Here is a 25988-nt window from a genome sequence, read left to right on the forward strand (position 1 = left end):
ATCTGTTGCCGACTTGTTCATCCCAAGCGCTTAGTACAGTGCTCTGCACATAGTAAGCGCTCAATAAATACTATTGAATGAATGAATGAATGAATGAATGGAAGGGCTTTGAAGAGGGGAAGAGAGTTATGGAAACTTACACTAATAGTCCATGACCGGGAAGCTGCTCTTTGAGGAGTTTACAAGCCATGTGACTGACAGATCCTTTCAACCTTCAGTGTGGGTGGGGATCATGTCTTCTATTGTACTTTCTCAAGTGTTTAGTATAGTGCTCTGCAGACAGTAAGATGCTTAATAAATAACATCGATCAACTGATGGGCAATCTTCAGAGTCGTGACCATAACTCAGAGGTACGGCCGTTACCCCGCCAGCCCCTCAGCATCAACGGTGGTTTTAACTGTACCGTATTTTCCCGAGGGCCGAGTACAAGTACATAAGGAGCTCAGTAAACATCACTGAATGAATGATGGTAAAAGACCCCAAATGAAGAGAGGCTTCGAGGCGACAGGAGCAGGAGTAGGTTGCCAACCGAGTTGCCCTCGATGATGGCCTATTTAAGAGCATTCAATCCAAAATAATACTGAGTGTTTAGCCTTCGGGAGGCTCTAGGAGGACACGACAGAAACACACAGGCTTACACTCATAGCAGGGTTCAGCAAATATACTCTTCAACCATAAGAAATAACTGTTAACTGGCAATAATCCCATTTGCAATTAGCAAACCCAGCAGCAGGCGGCAGAGAGGTATTGAGATAAGACATCAAACAAACTAAAACAACACAATCCAGCCAAAGACAGAACACCCAGCGCGTAGGTGGACAACATCCGACCAGTGGTATTTTCTTTCTGGGGGGACGAGGGAGCTCTGCCAATCTCGATGGAGCCGACCTAATGAGTCAGATTTCATTACAAGCCTTAGCAAAGGGGTGGATTTTTCCAAATCTTTTCAACCTAAAGTTGAAAAGTCTACTCCATGCCAGTAGAGCCATTGTTTTCTACACAATAGTGGCCTTTGGAACCGAAGCCAAAGAACGATTAGAGGGGGTTTCCCCAATAGATTTTATCTGGAGGACTCGGTGCTTGGAAATGGCAAAAGAATTAACTTAATCATTATAATCCTCTTATTAGCTTAATTTCCAAATAGTACAGGAGGTAGGTTAAACAAATGAACGGGGCCACAATCGTGCTTTCTTTCTCAATGGCATAAATGTCCCGGTACACGTTTTTGGGGGTACATGGGAAGTAGTGTGAGTTCTCAGAGGAGGGTTGTGAGGAAAATACTGGAGGATCACTAGGTTATAAAACACTTAGGGTAAATGATCAGTTAATGGCCGTGCTTCAAGGTTACCGTTATTAAATATCTTTATTAAATAGATATTTGATAATTGTTGTATTTTTCATTTTAATACGCAAACCGGTGTCAGGGTGAAGAAACTGAGGCAGGAAACCCCTACTAGCTTTGTTGGAATCCAGTTGGTTGGGATGCTCTCCTACTGTCTTTCCCTTCACCCCCTTGAAAACCATGAGATTGGGGTGTGATTAGCTTCCATACACCTGCTTCCACTCACTCAACTCCACCACCTACTAGCTCCACCCCATCTCACCCACTCACCAACTTGGCACATTCTCCTATCCCTAATTACTGTACAATGTTCAATTTCAGTCTTTCTGGAATCTCACATTCTAGCCATGAACTCCTCACCTGCCCTCTCTCTAATACATCCACTCTCCCTGCAAAGCTGCGCTTTCCCTACACAGAAAACTCTGCTCTCTTGACAGACGCCCTCCACTTTTCTCAAGGCATCATGTCCTATTTGGTCTCTCTACAACAACCTCCTCTCTCTTGATGTACAAATCCAGGCCCTCTTCTCTGCCTTCTCCGCTGAACTCGACTCCCTCAAACCTCCGTCAAGCTCATATTCCCACCTTGCAGCCCTGGATCACCTCTACACCCCGCTCCCTCTACTCTGGTGCCCGGGCTGAGGAGTGCTGTTGGAGTAAATCCAGGCATCGGTTGACCATGTCCGTCTCAAACTCATCCTTATCTGCTCTACTTATCTCAATTTGGGCCTAGTTTTGGCTCTAGTCTTGTCAGTACGTTTTGAAAGAGAGGCCAAAGGAAGAATAAAAAAGTACTGGAAAATGCATTTTACCAGTACAGGTTAAGGGAACGGATATAGATATTTAGTCTGGAAAGGAGAGGGCTGAGAATAATAATAATTCCTATTATGGTACCAGTTAAGCGCTTACTACATGCCAAGCACTGTTGTAGGCAGTGGGGTAGATACAAGACAATCAGGCTGAACACAGTCCCTGTCCCACATGGGGCTCGCAGTCTTATCGGGGAGTAGGATTTAATCTCCATTTTATAGCTGTGGTAACGGGCACAGAGAAGTTCAGTGACCTGCCAAGGGCACACAGCAGACATGGCAGAGTCAGGATTAGAAGCCAAGTCCTCTAGTTCCCAGGCCTATGAAAGGACTTTAACCCTGAAATCCTTAACTCTGTGAAGGATTAGTATGAGGAGAAGGTTGACCACCTTGGAGGAAAAGAGGTTTAAATTGTAGGAAGGAGTTCGTTAACAATAAGGGAATACTTATTTGTTGTGACGGTGATAAAATACTGGAACAGGCAGCTGGGTGGATATGACATCTCTAGATTTGACGATCTTCAGAAATGAACTAGACAGCCATTTAAAATAATAATAATAATAACGTTGGTATTTGTTAAGCGCTTATTACATGCAGAGCACCGTTCTAAGTGCTGGGGTAGATACAGGGGAATGAGGTTGTCCCACGTGAGGCTCACAGTCTTCAACCCCATTTTACAGACGAGGGAACTGAGGCACAGAGAAATGAAGTGACTTGCCCACAGTCACACAGCTGACAAGGGGCAGAGTCGGCATTCGAACCCATGACCTCTGACTCCCAAGCCCGGGCTCTTTCCACTGAGCCACGCTGTATCTTAGATGAGCATGAGTGGGCATGCATAGGTGATCTCTTGAAACCTTTTCCTGCTGAACTGACTAAGATTTTTGTTATCCTACACAAAAGACAGATAGGGCTATTCTCACAGAACTCACACTAAGGGAAACCAGCACTTTAGTACTCGCCCCCCCATCCAATTCTGCATACGACTTTATAACCGTTCCTTCTGACGCTGGGCCGTGATGCATCCGGACAGATGCAGGCTGTCGGAAAAACGTTCCCTAATTTGGCGTTCCAACTTAAACGCAGAGTGAAGACGTGTGTTTTAGCAGAACTGAGTGTACTGAATGTACTAATGTGCTATTGTCATTTGAAGTTGTCTCTCCAGCGACTGTAAAAAATTCCTTCCAGAATGTTTCCATTCGTCTCAAGCTCTCGATATCTTTTTGCCAAAGTCAGTGGCAGCGATGGCATTTAATGAGCACCTACAGTGCTACGCTTGGGCATTTGGAAGCACGCAAAGTAGTGAAGGGCACGGTCCCTGCCCTCGAGGAGCTTCTTCTAAAATGATTCTCCCACTGCAGTTTAAACGTGTATGAACATGATGGAATTGGTCTGCTTTTCCAACCCACGTTCTCGTAATTTATATTTCACTTGTGGGTATCTGGCTTTCTGTAACTAAAGCGCCGAAGCTATTGTGGTAACTGTAACCCTTAGAAGTTGGAAAGGTCTTAAAAAGAAGGCAGACTTTGACTTGTGCTCATTCTGGCATGGCTGGGTCTATTGTATGACTGTATTTGTTTTTCATTAATTTGTCGTTTTTCCCATGATATTTATTTCCTCCAAAGAAAATGGATATGAAATGTCAAGGGTTTCTCTGAATCTTCTGGGGTAATGAATTATTGAAGAAATACGATTTTTTTTTCTATTACTTGACTAAGGAAAGAGACATTTTGTGACCTTTTCTTGCTTTTGGTGCTAATGAATTTCTAATGAACCCAGAAGACTTGCAGCTACTTTATTAAAATAAAAAGTTCTGAGGGATGACTGTGACCTTGACCTTTGTAGAATTAATGGAATATAGATTTTGAAAGAATTGATGAGATGCTGGTCCTTACCCAGACTCTGTAATTCATTACTGTCACACAGGTAGTGAACAGATCCATACTAAATAAAAACAAACAATAACCTTCAGATTTCAATTCTTGTAGACAGATTTGGGTGTCCTTTCCCTTCTCCAGGGAGACTTTTTACCCTGATTACATAGGTTTGTTTTATTTCTAATCTTGAGGAAAAAGGATATCTCACATGGTATAGCTATGGGGTATATAAAAAACACTATAGACTGTGCATTTGTGGAATTATAACAAAACTGGATGCCCACTCTTTTCCCTCTAATTCTCTTGGAACCTGGAAGCCTGGCAGGCACACAATAATCATTTCCCAGAAGTCATGGACTGAACTCAGTGAAAGAGTAGAGGGTTGATACAGTGGGCATTTTCATCCTGGTTTAATTTCAAAGAGTTGCTTGAATTGGAGAAGAAATGTGGGTGATTTCTGGGGAACAGCAGTCAGAATGCATAACAACAACTGGATCTTTTCTTTGTACTAAACTGGCCCTTCATTTTGACTGTTCAAGTAGCTAAAATGGAACAGGAGGCAGTCAAATCAATGAGCACTATTTATTGAGCACCTACTTTAGGGAAGAACACAGTGCTGAATGCTTGGAAGAGTACAATACAGGTCAAAGGACCTGTTATCTGTTCTCAAGGAGCTCGATAAATTCTACTCATTGACTGAGTGACCAGTTGGTTCAGCAGGACGCATCTGGTCTTCCCAAGGATGCTTTTGAAATGCCAGAGGAATGTCACTGCATGTTCCTTTTTAACTAAAGGGAACGAGTTTTTTTCCATCCCTTCACCAGTGAATTTTGAGCATCTCCCTTTTGATGTGCACTAAGTTCACTTAACAATTACAAGTCTGATACCCAAGTTAACCCTTCTATTAGTCAGAAGGACAATGAGCATTGTTTTTTACTTGACCTACATGCTAGTGTGGAAAAAAAAGTCACAAACACTTTAACACAAGTTCTGCATTTCAAAGATTTGGATCTCTGCCACTGCATAGACATATGCTCCGAAATAGACGTATACTCCGAAGATATTGGTTATATGATTATAAATGGCAAGTCTAGCAGGCTTTTATGTAGTTTCAGTTATAATAATTGGCGGGGGGAGGTTAAATGGGGCAATGGGGGAACGGTCTTTGGAATAAGACGGTGCTTCTCAAACTAGAGGTCAAGGGGAAGTCCTGAAAGGGTTGTGGATACCGGAGCTGCAGATCTGCTGGACTTTCACTGACCAAGCCCTAATTTCCCTTATCTACCCTCCCCTCCGCATCAATTACGCACTTGGCCGTGTGCCCCGTAAGCACTTTGAAAGTCACCCTAGCCCAACCGCACTTTTGTACATATATTTGTACTCTACTTCCCCTACCTTAATTTATTTTCAAGTCTGTCATCCCATCTCTTCCCCGACCCGCACCGACCGTTAACTCCCTGTGAGCAGGGATTACGTCAACCAACTCTATCATATTGCATTTTCCCAAGTGCTAATCTGCTGCTCTGCACACCAAGTAGGTGCTCAAGAAGTACCACTGACTGACCGACTGATCTACGATGGGCTATCAACGTGTTAACCCCATCTTCTCGGAACTCCTCGTGTTTTTGGTGGATCCCTAAACTCTACTATCAGGTCACATTGTCTTCACTAGTTACTTCCTGTTATTCCCTCTCCTTCCCTTCTAATCGGTCCCAACCTCAGAGCAGCGTGGCTCAGTGGAAAGAGCCCGGGCTTGGGAGTCAGAGGTCATGGGTTCTAATCCCGGCTTAGCCGCCTGTTGGCTGTGTGCCTTTGGGCAAGTTACTTCACTTCGCTGGGCCTCAGTTACCTCATCTGGAAAATGGGGATTAAGACTGTGAGCCCCACGTGGGATGACCTGATCACCTTGTATTCCCCCCCAGTGCTTAGAACAGTGCTTTGCACATAGTAAATGCTTAACAAATGCCATCCTCATCATCACCATCATCATCATCATACACCTGAACTCGATCCTGCTGAAATGGACAAAACGAAGGGAAGAAGCCACTATGACTCTCCTCATAACAACAACCTGAAAAGCCTCCCTCCACCCATTTCAGTAGGTCAGTCAGTCGGACCGTAATCATTTATGAGAGACTTCGGGGCCTAGATCAGGGAGAATCTAGGCACCCTCCAGGAAGACTTGGATGATGACTGTCTTGGTCCCCTCCACTATTCCTTAAATACATTCCATCAAACCAACTATTTGCTCTTTGAGAAAATAAGGCTAGGCTAATCTATTAATCCAAGCTCAAAAAACAGTCAGTGCGATTTCAAGGGCAGGCCTTTCATTCGGGAATTAGTGGGCTAGATTAAAAGATAATGAGAGAGATTTCGATTAACGGCTCAGAATGAAAGAGTGCGTTTTCTTTCACTTACTCATTTACTTCTGGTGGTGGGAATAAAGCGGCCTACAGAGGGGATATAGAGTTTCCTCCGGGCTTGAAGGCCGGCCGCCTAGTGACGGCTCCGGAATGGGGCTGTTTGGTTTAGCGAGTTGGGGGAATTGCAACTCAAGCCAGGTCGGTTTTTAATTCAGCTGAATCACCAAAACTTGACGAAATGCCATCGGGCCATCTAAAAGAAGGCAGATCCTGCACAGTGGAAGAGTTGACGTCACCCCAGCGGCTGCCAGACCATCAACAACTTGGAAAACGGGTTTTTTAAAGGGAAAGAGCAAAACGAGGAGAAACTGGCAGTTCTCACATTCAGTGAGGTTTCCGTCTCAGGAATGAAAATGCCCATTAATTTTGATGTGTGCCCCTTTCCTACTTCTCCCTTTATTGAGCCCCTATTGTAAATATTTACATTTAAAGGAATGGGCCTTCATTTGAACTCAATGTAGCATAAGTACTGCTGTTTGCAATTTTGTTGTTACTTTAAAAAAAAAAACCTCATGTGAATTTGAAAATATGACTAATTGGAAAAAGAAGTGGAAGGTCTAGACGTTTTCTTTTATTCTCTGCCTTGCAATCCTTAACCCCCTTTTCATTTCTACTACTTTTGGTTAGTAGTTGGGGTGCGATATCACTGTTCCATCCCATGCAAAAACCCCTCCTTTCTTCGATATTCCCTTTGGCGTCAGTGTTTCTGAACCAAAAGTTCATCTTGAGAAAACCATTATGAGGAGAGAGAAGGCTTTCGCTCAGTCTGGTTCAGAATCTCTCTCCCTCCCTTTTCATTTTCTTCTCCCTCTCCGCTACAAAAACTTCTCAGAGATTATCTGGTGACAACTAAGCCAAACTATTTCATGGAAGCTGTTTAATATTACCATATTACTACCACTACTATTATTAATAATAATTGTATATGTTAAGCACCCACTATGTGCCAAGCATCGTACTAAGCAGGGGGGTAAACGGGGCAAGGCAATCTGGGCAGACACGATCCCGATCTTCCATAAGAGCTCACAGTCTACGCTTAAAATAAGACAGCATGAACCAGGATGCATTTTGGCATGTGCCACCCAAATGGGTCTTCCTATCGGGGTCAGCACAGTCGTGCCATGTGGCCTCCTTTTCGACTTTAACTTGTGGCCCAGGAAGTCATATCTCCACATGCTCTTTGCCACACATGGCCTCGGGCTTCTAAATGAAAACCAGCACGAAATGCTACAATTTTTAACACACGAACGTCAAAAAATGCAAACGCCTATACTCATTTTCACAGCAGTTCAATTTCCTTGAGGCCCCGCACTTGACATTAAGGAAAGAGACCTTGGGCTAGTATTAACATTTTGACTCTCTGAAGAGGTGAAGGTTGGAGTCCACTTCAACTTGTAATTAAAGCAGAAGCCCTCAGTGTCCAAGACACTTAAAATCTGGCCAACCTGGTGATGTGACATAGCTGATAATTGACTTCAATTTCCTTCCAAAGGACTTTGTGAGGGTGGGGGTTTTTTCTGGGATTTTCTCGGGGATGCAATGCTGATATTTAAAGAATGCTAAAATGAACCATGTTCCTCCTCGTGGGAATCTGCATTCTTAAGGACCTCCCAATTAGTTCAGGAGGCTTTTGAGTTGACACTCCACATTTCTCCCTTCCAGTCCTTCCCTCCTTCTTTGGAAGCAAGATGGTGATGATGATGGTATTTGTTAAGCTCTTACTATGTGCCAAGCACTGTTCTAAGCACCGGAGTAGATACACGGTAATCAGGTTGTCCTCCGAGGGGCTCACAGTCTTCATCCCCATTTTCCAGATGAGGTAACTGAGGCACAGAGAAGCTAAGTGACTTGCCCAAAGTCACACAGCCGATAAGTGGCGCAGCCGGGATTAGAACCCACGGCCTCTGACTCCCAAGTCCGGGCTCTTTCCTCTGGAGCACAATTTCAGACTCACAGACACAGACTCATAAGCACATAAAGACAGGGCAACACTAAGTCAGACCAATGGTCCAGTCTTAAGTCTCCAAGAGTGGCAAGAGGACGTGTGCAGGAACGGTGGGACTGTTGCCCTCCTGGACATCCATCCGATAGCTAGGGATGAATGAATTGTGTTGTTTGTTAACCCATTACCGTGGGCCACACACTGTACTAAGCACTAAGGGATACAAAATAATCAGACACAGTTCCTGTCCTACATGGGGCTCTCATTCAAAGTGGGAAGGAGAACGGGCCGTGAATTCACATTTTATGGATCAGGAAACAGATGTAGCGGTAAAGTCAGTGACTTGTCCAAGGTCACAGAGCAGGTAAGTGGCAGAGTGGGCATCAGAACTCAGGTTCTAATTCCCCTAGACCACACTGCTTCTCCATTCAACAGCCCCACAGCCTCTCTAATTAAACCATCAATTATATTTATTGAGCATCTATTTGCAGAACCCTAAATTAATTGCTTAGGAGAGTGTAATGCAAGAAGACAGAAACCCTGCCCACAAGGAGCTTACAATTTATATTCACATCCCTTTTGAACTTTCTGATACTTTCGGCCTGCTCTCTTCCAAGTGGTAATGAAGTCGTCGTCCTTACTACTTACTTTGTGAAGAATGGTTTTTTCCTCTTTTTTTTTGCTTTAAAGCCTCCATTTCCAAATTTTGATGAGTACCTCTTGTCCTGGACTTCCTTTGGTTCTTCCTGAATTTTGAGTCTAGCTAGTTTGCTGCACTCTAAATCCAAAGAGCAACCATTTCTCAAACTGGGGTCAGTGGAAGATGACAGGATACCAGGGTCTATAGCAAAGGAACCTAATAATAGCATATAAAGGGTGTAAATCCTTTCCATTCCTCTTTGTGGGCTCTTGTCTAAGCAGTATGGCCTGGCAGATAGGGGACGGGCCTGGGAGTCAAAAGGACCTGGGTTCTAATCCCAACTCTGCCACTTGTCTGCTGTGTGACCTTGGGCATATCATTTAACTTCTCTGTTCCTCAGCTACCTCATTTGCAAAATGGGGATTAAGACTGCAAGCTCCATATGGGGCATGGACTGTGTCCAACCTGACTAGCTTGACTACACCAGTACTTAGTACAGTGCCTAGCACCTAGTAAGTACTTAACAAATACCTTAAAAAGCCAACAGATCTTTAAATCCCAGTTGGACTCTTCATAAGCATTAAGTTCCCAGACACTTCACAATCTTGCCATTAGGCCACACTGCTTCCTCAAAGAAATGTTCTTTGTGGGTGCCGGGTGGTTGATAGATTTGAATTAAAGACTACAGGAAGAAGGTAATAGATGCAATATTACAGATGCTATTTAGACTAGATTAAGGAGCAGCATGACCCTGTGGAAAGAGCAGGCACCTGGAAGTCAGAGGACCTGCATCCTGTATCTCCCCCAGCGCTTAGAACAGTGCTCTGCACATAGTAAGCGCTTTACAAATACCAACATTATTATCCTGGCTCTGCTACTTGCCTGTTGTGCGACCTGGGGGGTGGTGATTCAGGGCCTCTCTCCCACTTAGACTCTGAGAGCCATGAGGGCCAGGGATTGTGTCTGACCTGAATTATCTTATATCTACCCCAATGCTTAGTTCTGGGCTTAGCACTATAGTATAAGTGCCTGGGAGTCAGAAGGCCTGGGTTCTAATTCCGGCCTTGCCATTTCTCTGCTCTGTGACCTTGGTCGGGTCACGGAACTTCTCTGTGCCTCAGTTACCTCATCTGTAAAATGGGGATTAAAGACGGTGAGCCCCACGTGGGACAGGGACTGTGTCCAACCTGATTAGCTTGTATCTACCCCAGCGCTTAGTAACGTGCCGGGCACGCCGTACGTGCTAAACAAATACCATAAAAACAAAACAGAACCAAAAAAAAAACCCCAATTACCATTATTATTACTGGAGATTCTTTGTAAAACACTGGAAACATGTGGTTTAAACCACAACCATTCTGAAAACATTGGAACAGTTTGCTGGCCACTAGTAAAGCAGATCTGGCAGACCTGAGATGCTTATCGGTATCTCCAAATCTGCTTGATGAAGCTATGACTAGTAGAATAAGAGTTGAAAATGTCTTATCTGATCCTGTCCCTTCCACCACCGAGGAAAGTAGATCTGGGTCTCATCCCATTCGACCTATTCTATATTGTCACCGTACAGACGGCGGGATTACAGTCAATTAGACTGTAAGCCCGTCAAAGGGCAGGGCCTGTTTCTGTTACCGCTTTGTACATTCCAAGCGCTTAGTACAGTGCTCTGCACATAGTAAGCACTCAATAAATACTATTGAATGAATGAAAAGGAAACCCTTCCAACTCGGCAGGCTATCAACTCGCAGGGAGGAATAAGAGTGCCACTTGCAAACTTGACTTTTCAAGCGGTGTGGCCCAGTGGAAAGAGCAGGGGCCTGGGAGTCAGAGGATCTGGATTCTCATCCTGGGTCCTCTGCTTGCCTGCTGGGACCTTGGTCAGGTGACCTCACTTCTCTGTGCCTCAGTTTCCTCACCTTAGAAGAGTGATTCAATACCTGTTCTCCTTCCCCTTTAAACTATGACAGGAACTGTTTACCCCAGTGCTTAGTTACAGGGCTTAGCACATATCTAGTTCTTAACAAATACTATTATTATTATTACAGCTACTATTTCTGGTCACATTTTCTTGCCCTGAGAGGTTTAACATCCCTAGTTTAATCCCTTTCCCTCCTCTGTCTCCTCTACAATTTTCCTTACCATTGCTACATCCAGGAGCATGCTCCTAAAATTCCATCACCTCCAAGACACCTTCTCCAATTAATTCCCAACACCTTAAGGCCTGCCAACATTAACACTTACGTATTTCTATCCATCCTCGGCATTCTGTCCATATGTACATTCCGTCGTTTATTTCGCTATCTTATTATGACATTCACACTACTATCTGAAATACCCTTGACCTCTTTCTTGCTCCCACTACTTGCAGATATTTTAAGTCTACCCATCTCCTCATTAGATTATAGCTCTTAGAGGGCAGGAACCACATCTTTTGCTTCTGTTCTACTCTCCCAAATGGTCGGTGCAATGCTCTGCACACAGCAGACGCTCAATGAATACTGATGATTTGAGGAAAGAAAGGGAAAAGAAACCCCAACAACCAAACCATAGTAAATAAAATATATCATTATAAAGGGTCCCACAGGTGTGGCAAGAAGGTGTGACAGGAAACTTCAGTCACTTCACTTCTCTGGGCCACAGTTACCTCATCGATAAAATGGGGATTAAGACTCGGAGCCCCATGAGGGACAGGGACTGTGTCCATCCTGGCTAGCCTGTATCTGTCTGCAGTGCTTAGTACAGTACCAGGCACACAGGAAGCACAAATAAAATAAAAATGAAAAAGTGTCCTTTGTGAAGCAGGGTTCACAGGTAAGCTCTGGTATAAACAGAACCAGAAATGTCTGGCTGTCTTTTCAGGTGCTGATTTGGGGCCAGGCACGAGTTTAGGACAAGTATAAGAGGAATTTAACTCGAGAAAAATCCACATCCAAAAATAACAAGTGTGGATATGGAGTTGCTAGTTCGAGTGGATTGAAACCCCACTGATGTTATCACACAGGTAAATCCCCTCACACCCAAGGTTAGATTTAGGCTTTGGTGGGCCTGGGGCAGGGTCACAGGTCAAAGTCTGGTCAGGCCTTGAACTTCCCCAAAACTCTCCTCCTACCAACCTGGCCCTGACCATTTTACTTCATGGCACCGGCCCTGGCAGAGGCAGCTGCCACACAGTTCCTCCGGGCATCTTCTAGACTGTGAGCCCGCTGTTGGTTAGGGATGGTCTTTATCTGTTGCCGGACTGTACTTTCCAAGCGATGTTACCGTGTGCTCTGCACTCAGTAAGCGCTCAATAAACCCAAGTGAATGAATGAACGAATCTTGGCGCCACTGTGGAGGCAGAATCCTGAGTGGGCTAGAGCTTGGGTCTGACCCAGTGAACCCCTGAGAGTGGAGGGAGTCAGAAAGTAACCCCTGGAGACACGGGGAGTTGAGTAGGGGGGACTTCCTCGTTCTGGGTCTAAGCCGGCCGAGCCCAAGTGTGGAAGCAGCAGGACAGCCCGCGGAGCAGGAGCCGAACCTGGCGGGGCTGGGGGGACAGAGGAGGTGCGGCGCTTCCAACCCGATGTGACGATGGGGAGAGTTCACCACAAAAAGCCCCGGCTGTGTGCGTGAAGGAGATGGGGGAGAGGGGAGCGCTTCCTTCCTCCCTGTAATCGGGAGCACACCTACCTCCTCATTAAAAACTCTGAGACAGAAAAAGCTCCTTGGAAAGAAATGCCCCAAACCTGAATCAAATCCCTTTGAAGCACGAACCTTAGCCCCGACGCTCACATCTGGGAATGCCCTTCATCCTATAATCGGGTTTCCTCGAAGTGGCTCTGGATGCTTTGGGTTTAGGTAAACATCTGGCAAAGGAAGGGGTTGGGAATCCTAGCCCCCCGCCCAATATTCGGGGTCTGGCATCCCCGGGCCTGCTGCGGGTTCAGAAACAGGGTGGAATATTCATTACCTTCCAAAAGCAAGCCAGCTGCGATTAGGTTCACAGCTAAGAGGGCTGCAGGGTGTGGGTGGGGGTTTGTATGTACATGTGTGCTTGTGGGTGTTTCGTACCTGTGTTTTCCTACAGCCAACTTTTTCTCAATGAAATGCCATCTCCCTGACCGTGCGGGCTGTGAATGAGAGGAGAGCAGTGAGGTGGGGCTGCTCTCGATCATGAAACCTAGTGGATGGGATCTTCCTGGCCCAATTTCCTTCTTTAGAAGTGGGATGGGGTGGGATTTCCCTTCCGCTAGAGATTTCAAGGCAAGCAGCGTGGACTAGTGGATTAAAGCATGGGCCTGGGAGTCAAAGGACCTGGGTTCTAATCTGGCTCTGCCATGAGTCTGCTTTGAGACCTTGGGCAAGTCATTTTATTTATCTGTGCCTCAGCTACCTCATCTAAAAAATGGGGATTAAGACTGTGAGCCCCATGTGGGACAGGGACTGTGTCCAACTCAATTACCTTGTATCTGCCCCAGCACTTAGTACAATGTCTGGCACATAATAAGCACTTAACAAATACCATTATACAGCATGGTCCTGGGAATCCAAAGGACCTGGATTCTAATCCCGGCTCTGTCACTTGCCTGCTGTGTGACCTTGAGCAGGTCACTTAACTTCTCTGTGCCTCAGTGAGCTCATCTGTAAAATGGGGATTAAGACTGGGAGCTCCATGTGGGACAGGGACTGTGTCCAACTCAATTACCTTGTAACTACTCCAGCGCTTAGAACAGTGCCCGGCACAGAGTAAGCGCTTAACAAATACCACTATCATCATTACAATTACTTTTCCCACCAGTTCATTCATTCAATCGCATTTACTGAGTGCTCACTGTGTGCAAAGCCCTGTATTAAGCGCTCTGGAGAGTACAATACCACAACAAACAGACACAATACCTACTCACAAGTCTAAAGGTAATTTTCTATATATTCCTGCTAACCTTCACCCAACACCTATCACTTCTGGACATTTTGACAGATGGATTTTTCACACACTAAAAAAATAAAAATAAAGAAAAGAACCTGAACGGGTGGGTTCTGTCTGGCCCGCCCGGTGTGATCATTTCATGTGGTTTCCCAGGGAAAGGGACTACGAGTTGAGATGGCTCTTTTAGAAGGAAATCTTGGGAGCTGTTTGAAATGCACGTTTTGACTCTAGGCTTGTGTTGGCGATCAGAGTCCCACGCCAGCACCCAAAGTTTCTCGCGTCCCCTGGCGAGCCGCCTCCACTGACCCTTAAAAAGAGCTCTCGGTTCCTGTTTTCTCAGTTAGGTGACTGACGTTTTCTCCTAAATCTAGTGCTTCTACTGATGCGGGACTCCTGCTTGCTGGCTGCTGTTTCCTCCACTCCCTCCCCTGAAACCCGCAGCTCACTCTCCTGCTTCGGCGGGTGCATGCCCTGCAATCCAAGCCGGTTCTGCTTTGCCTCTGGTCTGCATCCCCCCCGTCTTTCCCCCTCGGTGGTCCAGGCCATTATGCCTGTCTGGAACTCTACCTTCCTGATTTCGTCAGTCTGATTTTTGGGGGTCTCTGCTCAGGTCAGCCCTATCCTCCCTCTGGCCACGGGCTCCACCCTACTCCAGGCTCCTAATCGCTTGGCTAGGAGTGGGAGGGAGAGGGGGTAAGAGACCGGAGCGTTTCCTCGAAACTGTACGGTTGTTGAGGACGGGGGATGCGTCTGCCAACTCTGCTGAACTGGACTCTCCCAGGCGCTTAGTACAGTGCTTTGCACAGAGTAGGCACTACCATTTAATGGAGTGAATGAACTAGTTAATTAATGAATGGTTCCCTAGCCCCCCTCCTACAGGACTTTGGAACAGCTTCCCTCAGCCCTGGACGGAGTCCCTGGCAAGTAGAAAGGAAAGTGAGCACAGTTAGAGCAGGAACTGAGGTGTGGACAGAGTGAGGTGGGGGAGGCTGGCCCCAGGGGCTCAGGCTAGGACTTAATAATAATAATAATAATAATGTTGGTATTTGTTAAGCGCTTACTATGTGCCGGGCACTGTTCTAAGCGCTGGGGTAGACACAGGGGAATCAGGTTGTCCCACGTGGGGCTCACAGTCTTAATCCTCATTTTACAGATGAGGTAACTGAGGCACCGAGAAGTTAAGTGACTTGCCCAAAGTCACCCAGCGGACAAGTGGCCGAGCCGGGATTCGAACCCATGACCTCTGACTCCCAAGCCCGTGCTCTTTCCACTGAGCCACGCTGCTTCTCACCACTTGCCACCGCCTCCCCCTCCTTGGGACCACCTACTTCCAAGCTGCTTGTGGTGGGCCTAGAGGGGCCAGCATGATGTCAGTGGCAGTGACTCGACGCTGACACGGAGACAACGGAGTACAGTGCTCTGCACACAGTAAGCGCTCAATAAATACTATTAAATGAATAACGGCCAGGGACATTTGGTCAGGTTCTCCCCGGCAGGTCGCTTCCCTGAAATGGGACGGGGCTGCGAGATCTGCAGTCCCTGTTTGCACATGTCTGGGGGCAAATATTCATTCGTTCATTCATTCAATCATATTTGCTGAGTGCTTACTGTGTGCAAAGCACTGGACTAAGCACTTGGGAGAGTACAACACAAACAACAAACGGAAACATTCCTTCCCTCAACGAGCATACTCCTTGCAAGGAGATCTTTTAAAGCAAAATTATTTTAGGAGTTCTGTCTCTGAACTTGAATGACAGGAATATACGTAGATATATCCATGAATTCTCTCTACTGTCTTCACCCCGGAAGGCTGCTGCTTTTGGTTGTCTGACACTCCTAGGCGAGTTTGGAGTTTCTGACCAGTCATAGTGGTGATAATAATAATAATAATGTGTGGCATTTATAATTACTTAATGCTAATTAATTTGTTACTTAGACTGTGAGCCCCATCTTGGACATGGAATGTGTCCAACTTGCTTTATCTTGTATCTATCTCAGTGCATGGCACACTGCAAGTGCTTAACCAATATTATCATTATTATGATTATGACAAGCACTTTACAAAGCGCCGGAGTAGATACAATCCAATCAGATGACCAATCATCATCCTTCCAGCTGCTCCCCCAGGAGCGGGAGACGGGACGGGGAGACGTCCGGTTTGGGGGCTTCGGATAGGAACAGCAAGGGGGTGGCAAGGGACCCTTGCTGTTCCCTCCCATTCCTAACACAGTCCAAACATACGTCAGGCTATTGCAGGGGCAAAGAGAAGAGGCTCTGTGCCCTCTGAGTTCGCACCACCTCCAAGTACCTGTCCCTGCACCTCAGGGAGCAGGTGGCACTGGGCAAGGTGCCCAGTGGGAGGGTGAGACAAAGCAAAGACACATGGGAGAGAGTGGCAGGGTCCTGCCCGGACCTTAGCGTGTCAGGTTGGGCAGCCTGGTGTGCCACATCTCTGTCATGCATGACTGAGCATGTGACGGAGGTTAGAAGTGGCTGAGGCAGAAGGAAAACCCACGGTCTTGGTCCCGTAGGGATCAACTCTCCCTCTTACAGAATCAACCATGAGAGGAAAGAGGGCGGGAGGGGGACGGCCCAACTGCTGGGCGGGAGCCACCCATCTCTGGGGGGGCGGGGTTTGGCCTGGGGACTGAGGCCTCACTGCTCTGGCACCTGAAGCATGTGGTTAGTGCAGAGTAATCACCCTGCCTGCTGCGGGTAATTCTTTCCATACGCCTGCTCTGGAGTGTGGAGGAATGAAAAAGAGTTCTGCCCGGCAAGCAGGCTGAACTGAGGAGCAGCGTGGCTTGGTGGATAGAGCACGGGCACGGGTTCTAATCCTGGCTCCGCCACGTGTCTGCTGTGTGACCCTGGGCAAGTAGCTTCACTTCTCTGGGCCTCAGTTCCCTCATCCATAAAAACAGGATTAAGAGTTTGAGCCGCACGTGGGACAGGGTCTGTGTCCAGCCTGCTTAACTCGTATCTATCCCGGTACTTAGAACACTGCTTGGCACATAGTAAGCGCTTAAAAAGTACCATCATTATCATTAGAGAAGCAGCATGGCGTAGTGAATAGAGCATGGGCCTGGGAGTCAGAAGGTCATGGGTTTTAATCCCACCTCCACCACTTGTCTCCTGTGTGACCTTGGGCAAGTCGCTTCACTTCTCTGGGCCTCAGTTCCCCTCACCTGTAAAATGGGGATTGAGACTGTGGGCCCCATGTGGGACAGGGACCGTGACCGACCCAATTTGCTCATACCCCAGTGGGTACACTCCCTGGCACATAGTAAGCACTTAACAAATACCACTGTTACTACTATTATTATTAGGAGCTGGGTAAAGGAGGTTTCAGGGACATGGGCAAGGAGAGATGGCTTGCCTTTCCTCCCATGCGGGAAGAGAGGGCTTTTTTCTGAAGCCCCACAAGCGCCCAATGGACGGTCTCCCTCCAAAGTGGCTTTCGCGTTGGCTGTGTACTCACATGGCGAGGGGTCTACAAACATAGGGTCGATGTTGTGCAGCAGCTCCACTCTGGGGGACGGGCTTCCTTCACTAGAAAACAATTTATTAGGAAGCATTAATTTCCTTTTTTACAATGCCCATGTGCTATTTTCATATTTCCTCTCGTTCTGCTTGTAGGAAACGACAAAGCTGCCGTTGGTGTCTTATTTTGAACTTAAATTTGAAGGCTCAGGACTTTCTAGGGTGTAATCACTATGTCCGGGATATGACAGATATGATATAAAGACCCCATGCCGGGAAAACAATGAGAATATCTGCTGATGACAAGTAAATGTGAACCCAATTATCTTTCTGAAAAATTAGACAAGTTGAGCTGAACACTAATTAGGCAAAGGGGACAGCTACATCTTGTCTCCAAAATGGGAGCACTTCTATTCCATTTTTTTCCTTCTCTGGGGACAGTTTCCCCAGATCTTCCAATCTGACCTTCAAGTGTCCATTTTCGCTGTCCCCTGGGTCTCTTTCCCTCTGGTACCATTTCAAGAACTTGTAATTTACTGCCATCTAATCTTCAACTGTCTTATCACATTATTCCAAACTTCTTCCTTCACTTTCTCTCTGTGAGACAGTCCTGGATATCTCAATATTCTTTCTTTCTCTTATCAAACTTCTATCCTTTTGCAGGCTCCGTGCAGGAGTGTTGGCCACGTACACCGGTCTTTTCAGTCACACTCACATCCATTGGCAGTATCTCACTGTCAAAAATAATAATGATTATGGGTTGCATTAAGCACTACCATGTCCCAAGCAGCAGCAGTCCCCCATGGGACTCAAAATATAAGAGGTAGGGAGAAGAGATGGGAAAGCTGAGGACCAGGTCCAAGATCACACAGCAGGCCACTGGCAGAGCTGGGCCTAAAGCCCAGTTCTTCCGGACTCACAGTCCCAAGCTCTTTCCCCTGGGCAATGCTACATCCCACTACTGTCAGGTTTAAAAAGGAAGGACAGATAATAATGTTGGTATTTGTTAAGTGCTTACTATGTGCAGAGCACTGTTTTAAGCACTGGGGGAGATACAGGGTAATCAGTTTGTCCCACGTGAGGCTCACAGTCTTCATCCCCATTTTCCAGATGAGGTAACTGAGGCACAGAGAAGTTAAGTGACTTGCCCACAGTCACACAGCTGAAAAGGGGCAGAGCCAGGATTCGAACCCATGACCTCTGGCTCCCAAGCCCGGGCTCTTTCCACTGAGCCACGCTGCTTCTCTGTTAGATAGAGGACCATATCTATAGATAAACCCCACCAACAGGCAAGCAGTTGTCCATATCTGTTTTCCCCTTCTTGGGTTCTCTCTATTCTTCCATTCCACTTAATGCCTCAAGACCCCACGTTCCTAATGTTTTACTCTTCTCCTTTACCATCTGTTTACAATTTGGTCTAGTCTGTTCACTTTCAAGGCATATATTTTTCCGATGACTCTCTTTCACTGTAGGGAATTCACCTGAAAATAGAAGATTCAATCATCCCTATTTTTCCGTTGACTCTCTTTTACTGTAGGGAATTCACCTGAAAATAGAAGATTCAATCATCCCTAGGACTAATGTATAGACTGATGTCCGTACACTACCCATTTACTCACTTCCCTTTCCATACTCTTTCAGTTGCATCTGCTCCCTACCATCTGCAATTTACGTATTTGTCTGCCTCCCCCATTCATGTTTTTTTGTTACCTTTTTTGTATTCTCCCAAGCCTTTCCCGATCGTTTCCCTACACCCCAAATCATTCCAACCCAAGAGACATCTCTACCATCTCAACCGAAAAGCAAGGCAATTATGCAAGTGAATATGGTACGCATATTCAACTGTACCCTCCGTCATTTTTTCTGATTTCACTAGTTCTAAATATTTTTATATCTGTCTCGACCGTAGGACTGTAGGCAGGAAGCATGTCGATTGCTTCCGTTGTACTTTCCTAAGCATTTAATAGAGTGTATTGCACCCCCTGGGTGCTCAATAAATACCATTACTACTACCCGGGCTTGGGAGTCAGAGGTCATGGGTTCGAATCCCAGCTTCGCCGCTTGCCAGCTATGTGACTTTGGGCAAGTCACTTCATTTCTCTGTGCCTCAGTTACCTCATCTGTAAAATGGGGATTAAGACTGTGAGCTCCACGTGGGACAACCTGATCACCTTGTATTTCCCCAGCACTAGAACAGTGCTTGGCACATAGTAAGCGCTTAACAAATACCAGCATTATTATTATTACTACTACTGTTCTCTGCCCAAACAGGCCCTCATTCAGTAATACTGATTGACTGGTTGATTGGCTGATCGAGCTTTTCTTCAGGATTACAGGTGTGGACGGGTCCTTCAGTGTTGTTATCGCAGATCAAGCTATATGGCCTGGGTGATTCTACCAAAAATGGAGCTAACGCCATGTTAGGGAGAAGCTTCACGAGAGACCCCCAGGCTATCCCCTTCGACTCTGAAAAGCTGTGACCCACGGAAGAGATCATTCGGGTCTCACACAGTAAGTGGCTTTAAAAATAGACAACTCTGGGCATACTGTTTCTCCTTAATCTGGAGGAACCACATGGATTCAAAAATAACAAAACTAACTGTGCTGAGATGACTCATCAGGATACCAGAGATTATGAATAATCTAGTGATTATGTATTTATCAAAAAGAAATATTCTGAGTCGATGTTAATGGCCTCTAAACTGAAGTTGAGGAAAATCGTGTCTTCAGGAAAACATGTCAAGATGTTTCTTTTTTAAAAAAATTGCAGATGTAAAGAATATTTTGATAGGGAAATGGTTAGAGATATGATGCGGAAAAATACAATAAGTGGCGAGAGATGAAAAAAAAACCCCACCAAAACATCCTCAGTGACATGAGGTCATTACAAACTAAAAAACTTCTAATTTTCCTTTCCACAAGGTTGCCTTTTGCCAGAAAGTATCTTTCTGTTACTCTTTATGGCAAAGCTCCTCCCAAAGGGAACATTTCAATTCCGAAAAGAACTGTTTTTAATAATGGTATTTATTAAGCACTTACTCCTTGCCAGGCACTGTTCTAAGCAGTGGGGTAGATACAAGATAATCGGGTTGGACAAAGTCCACATCCCACATGGGGCTTACACCCATAATCCCCATTTTACAGATGAGGGAACTGAAGGATTGAGAAGTGAAGTGACTTGCCAGAGCTCACCCAGCAGAAAAGTGACAGTCAGGATTAGAACCCAGGTCCTTCTGGCTCCCAGGCCCGTGCTCTATCCATTAGGTGACGAACGAGCCCTCCTTCATTGAATTTACGAAAGATCCCAAAGTCAAGATTTTGAAAAAAAAGAGTGACAGGCACAAAATTAAACAGCTCAAACACCAAGAAGCTCCACGACATCTGAAAGAGGTCTATGCAGACAAATTCAGAGCCTCTGTGCTTAAAGGCAGGAGACGTTTTAATCTTCACTCACAGCTCTAAATCAGTCAGTCATGGTTTTGCAATTTAATGCTGTCCTAAGAAACCTGGGCACACTTCAAAATGGCTACTTCACTTTCCTTTGTGCAACAATTGTGCACTTCTAATTAACCCACATTGTCTTGTCGGGGAGTGGGGGAATCTCAGCTGTGAGATTCATTAAGTATTCAGAAGACAATTGCAAATGCTAAAATAGCTTTACCCCAAACCCACTGTTGGGTGAACGAGGTTACTTGTAAATCCCCCAACAACAGGATAGTTCTGGTCTTTCGAATAACATCGAAATGAACTTGACGGTTCCTTCCCCAAATTGTGACTTGAAATCCTCTGCAATATTTTCCTCACAGATTTTCTTTTCTTTATGTTACTAGGGAAAAGCAGCATTCAGCAACTGTGTAACAAATGTGAAATGGTTTGCATAAGGTGGTGGATCACGATTCTGACATTAGTAGGACTAGCAGCTGCGTGACTGTGGGCAAGACACTTAACTTCGCTATGCCTCAGTTACCTCATCTGTAAAATGGGGATTAATGTGAGCCTCAGGTGAGACAACCTGATGACGCCGTATCTCCCCCAGCGCTAAGAAAAGTGTTCAGCACATAGTAAGCACTTAACAAATACCAACATTATTATTATTATTATTTATTAAGGGCTTCCTGTGTGCAGACCACTGTACTACGCAGTAGGAGAGAATTCACAAGTGAGAAATAAGACTGGTCCCTGTCCCTAGGCAGGACCCGACAGATTACTAGCTACACGACCAAACCCCTGAAGATGGAGGGTGGGACTCACGAAGCCCTGTTTGGGGCCCTATCACTGATGGAGGTAACCAGGTGGTGAAAATAATAATAATAATAATAATTATGGTACTTGTTATGTGCTTACTGTATGCCAAACACCATTCTAAGTTGTGGGGCAGATGCAGTTTATTCAGGTGGGACACAGTCCCTGTCCCACATGGGCTCACACTCTTAATCCCCATTTCACAGAAGAGGTAACTGAGGCTCAGTGAAGTTAAGTGACTTGCCCCAGGTCACCCAGCAGTGAGCCCAGCACAGGGTAGCCAGCAATGGGAGTAGAAGGGAAGTGCAGAGAAGAGGCACCTGGCTATGAGTCTGTCTTGTTCTGTGTGTTTATCTGTATGTGCCTCGTTTTCTTTCTTTCTTCCCTCTCTCTTTCTCTCTTCCTCCCCTCCCTCCATCCCCAGTCATGGGCTTGGACTACTACTGGCCTCTCAGCTTCTGGAAACCTTTTTGAGATCCAGGAAATATGGTTCCTTTCAGGTTAGCCTCAGGTGGGGGGACCAAGGATGATGAAACTCTCCTTGAACAAACTAAATGTTCCTGAAAATGGGCTCGTTTACATGCAATCCAAATCACAAATACCTGAAACAAAGTAACAGACACGGGAATTGTAAAATATTCTAGGCCGATTAGGTCTTTCAGAATCCATTTTGAATGTATTCAGAATATATTCAGGATACATTCCTAGCATACTGCACAATGAGATCGATACCCCAGTTGACCATAAAAGAGGGTAATTTGTTCCTCTTCGGAGGTTGGCTTTTTATTCGTTCCACAGTTTAAAATATTCTTAGTATCACCAACACCCCTATTAAAGAAATGGCTAAGTATCCTGTCTTTTTTCCATAATATGGTCCTTGGTTTATTCCCTAGAACATTGAAATGCACACACTGTGGATTTACCCAAAATCCTACATTTTTTCAGATTGGAAAAAAATTAAGAAAGGGTTCTTGATCGGTGATTTGATGTCAATAGGGCATAAATATTTTCTAAAAGACTGATATTTCAGATTCTGCCAGGAGAAAAATACAACTTCCAGGTTTTGACAGCTATTTCCCAACCAGTTAAGGGGTGGGGTATGGAAATACTTTCCTACAAATAAACTGTTACAAAGTTCCACGTTTTAAGTATTTCTGTGCACTCTCTCCCAATCATTAGTCTGACAGAAGGAAGTAGCATTAAATTTCCAGCCATGGAAACAAAAATGAGAAAACGGTCTGAGAAAACAAAATGTATTTGGCTTGAAAAATTATTTACTAATTAGACTAATCATCCCTGAATGGACCACACGGATGTTATCATTCATCATTCTCGGCTCTATTTTCGTCTCACTAAATGTAAACTTTAGAAGGGAAATGTTTTCAGATAGGATTCCATTTTCTTCTTCTGATGTGCACTGAGTTGCTTTTGAATACGGTACTTTATTGTCCTTTGTTTGATTCTTGTTGAACAAAGACAAACCTAAACAGATATCAGTTTTCCTCGACCAATTACAGACTTTGAGGTAAAGACTTTTTGAAGTAATTGGTGAGAAAATACCCCGAATTTTTGGTCTAGCTGAAAAGTTCATTCATTCATTCAGTCGATCGTATTTATGGAACACTTATGGTGTGCAAAGCACTGTAAGTGGGACAGCACGATGCCACCCACTCTCTGACGGTGAGTATTCTGCTGGGCAGCCGGTAGATATGGCACTAGTCATCTTCCAACCCACCCAATTTGGCAGAATGGCCGAGGTCAAGCATCAGAGTTCAGCCCGAAAGCTAATGCTTTGCAAAAACTGTATCGGTGAGAATTGGAAAGGGTTTAAAAATGACTCTGGACCAGAGGAAGAGAGAACCATAACACTGTGGTTCCCATTCGTTATCCCCGTTCCGGGATTCCTTAGATGTTTTCATGTTCATTCATTTTCCAAGGAAATGCCAGGTAAAAAATAACCTCCCAAATGGAAAAGCAGTCAAAGCAAAATCTGTTAGGCCCGGTGAGACCAGCCCAGAGGCTCTGGGTTCTGCGGCTCCAGGAGGGTTTGGTTTGGGCGACCTGCTCAGCGGCCGGGGTGCTGAGTGGGCCTCGGTGAGGAAATTACAGTTTCACATGACTAAAGAAGCTTCACTGCCCCTGACACCCCATTGGAGCACTCCTGAAAATTAAAGACGGCACCAACCTCAATACAGACAAAGCGGGAACCTTGAGGAGGGCGCAATGGATGGAGCAAAAAACAAGAATGATGGACAAGCCTTACTCAAAACGGAGAACCTGAATGAAGGAATTGATTGATAGGGCAACAACCCTGAAGTTCTCCCTTCTTTGAGCACAGTATATTCTATTTGCTTTAAAGGCCTTACAGCCATAAAGAATCTACCAACATGTGAAGATGAGGCACTCATTCCAACTACTGCCATCAGTCAGAGTCATGAAAAATGTCCCAGACCCTGAGCCTGATGGCAGACATGCTGAAATCTCCAGTAAAAATGATATTAGTGATGGTATTTGTTAAGCACTTAAGGGGCAAGTCCGGTACTCAGCACTGGGGCATAGATCAGGTTGGACATAGTTCTTGTCCTGCATGGGACTCACAGTCTGTGTGTGAGGGAAAACAGACTTTGAAACACCATTTTACAAATGAAGAAACTGAGGCATAGAGTGCAGTTGCGTGACTAAGCCCAGATCTCACAGCAGGTAGAATCCTTTTGACTCCCAGGCCCGTACCCTTTCCACTAGGCCACACCGCTTCCCTAGCATGGAGACTGATGGGTCCTTATAATCACAGGCCTGGCTTGGGCCTGTGGTATTTAATGAGAATCTGAGGGCTAAACAACTGTCCTATGCACTTGGAAGAGCACAACAGAAGCAACTCACTTGCCTTCATAAAGGCTTCCCCTTCCTCACCAGCACCAGAGTCTGTGTGTGTGTAGGGGTGTGATTATGTATTTTTTATGGTATTTGTTAAGTGCTGATCATGTGCCAGGCACTGTACTAAGCGCTGGGGTAGATACAAGCATATCAGGTCAGATACAGTCCATGGCCCACATGGGACTCATAGTTTTAATCTCCATTTTACAGATGAGGTAACTGAGACCCAGAGAAGTTAAGTGACTTCCCCAAGGTTACACAGCAGACATGGGGAGGAGCCAGAATTAGAACCCAGGTCCTTCTGACTCCCAGATCCGTGCTCTATCCACTAGGCCCAGGACCTTCAAGTTTTAAATTGAGAATTTTGCAATTGCAATTATCTCTAGGGGCAATTCTCTTCCTTCTCATTATTTACAGTCAAACATCCTCAAATGGTCCAGCTGCCAGGTTCAGTGGAAAGAGCCCAGGCTTAGGAGTCAGAGGTCAAGGGTTCTAATCCCGGCTTCGCCACCTGTCAGCTGTGTGACTTTGGGAAAGTCGCTTAACTTCTCTGTGTCTCAGTTACCTCATCTGTAAAATGGGGATTAAGACTGTGAGACCCACGTGGGACAACCTGATCACCTTGTATCCTCTCCAGCACTTAGAACAGTGCTTTACACACAATAAGTGCTTAACAAATGCCATCGTTATTATTATTATTAAATCAAGTCCCTCAAACCCACCCTGAGCCACTTTTACCTGATAGTTTTCCACACGTCAAAACCATCCAGGGGCTTGGTGCCGTTTACGTGCCCGCCGGCGAGGTTCACCAGGGTGGGCAGCCAGTCGGAAATGTGGATGAGCTCCCGATTTTTTACTCCCTTCTGCTTCAGCAAGGGGCTCGCCACGAAGCCAATCCCTCGCACGCCTCCTTCCCACAGCGTCCATTTTCTTCCTCTTAGAGGCCAGTTGTTACCCCCGGCCAAAGTCTGTCCTCCATTATCTGAAAGACAAGTAAGCCTGCTGTGAGGACTTGTTTATTGTCGTATTGCGCTCTCCCAAGTGCTCAGTACAGTGTCTTGCACACAGTAATCACTTAATAAATATGACTGAATGAACGAATGCATAAATGACAGCGTTGTCTGCCAACTATCAGCTACTACATAAATTCAGGTTCCAGGACACTTAAATCACCCAGATTCACACACTTGGGAATGCCTCAAGCACAATTTAAAACATGCCAGGTCTTACCAAGTTAATCTATCAATCACATTTATTGAACACCGACTATGTGCGAAGCACTTTACACATCACTTAGGATAATACAAGAAGATACAACCCTTGTCCTCAGGGACCTACAACTAATAGAGAGGCAGATATAAATCTTGAGAAATAAGAAATCAGTATTAAATAATACAAAACATAAAATAAGTTCTGAGACATGCGTCTAGTGACAAAATCCCTAGATGGACTATGC

At 45.5% G+C, this 25988-nt stretch overlaps 1 protein-coding gene across 1 annotated transcript in view; it reads right to left on the reverse strand.

Annotated features, from left to right (window-relative positions):
- Window positions 1–25988, reverse strand: part of ARSB (arylsulfatase B) — a 128129-nt gene that overhangs the window by 31950 nt on the left and 70191 nt on the right. The window contains exons 5-6 of the mRNA XM_029070778.2: window positions 25271–25514; window positions 17415–17485 (exon numbers count right to left, since the gene is read on the reverse strand). Of these exons, the coding sequence (XP_028926611.1) occupies window positions 17415–17485; window positions 25271–25514 (315 nt within the window). The remainder of the gene's footprint in view (window positions 1–17414; window positions 17486–25270; window positions 25515–25988) is intronic.

This window comes from Ornithorhynchus anatinus, chromosome 1, assembly GCF_004115215.2.
Source record: "Ornithorhynchus anatinus isolate Pmale09 chromosome 1, mOrnAna1.pri.v4, whole genome shotgun sequence".
In the NCBI taxonomy this organism is placed as follows: Eukaryota; Metazoa; Chordata; class Mammalia; order Monotremata; family Ornithorhynchidae; genus Ornithorhynchus; species Ornithorhynchus anatinus.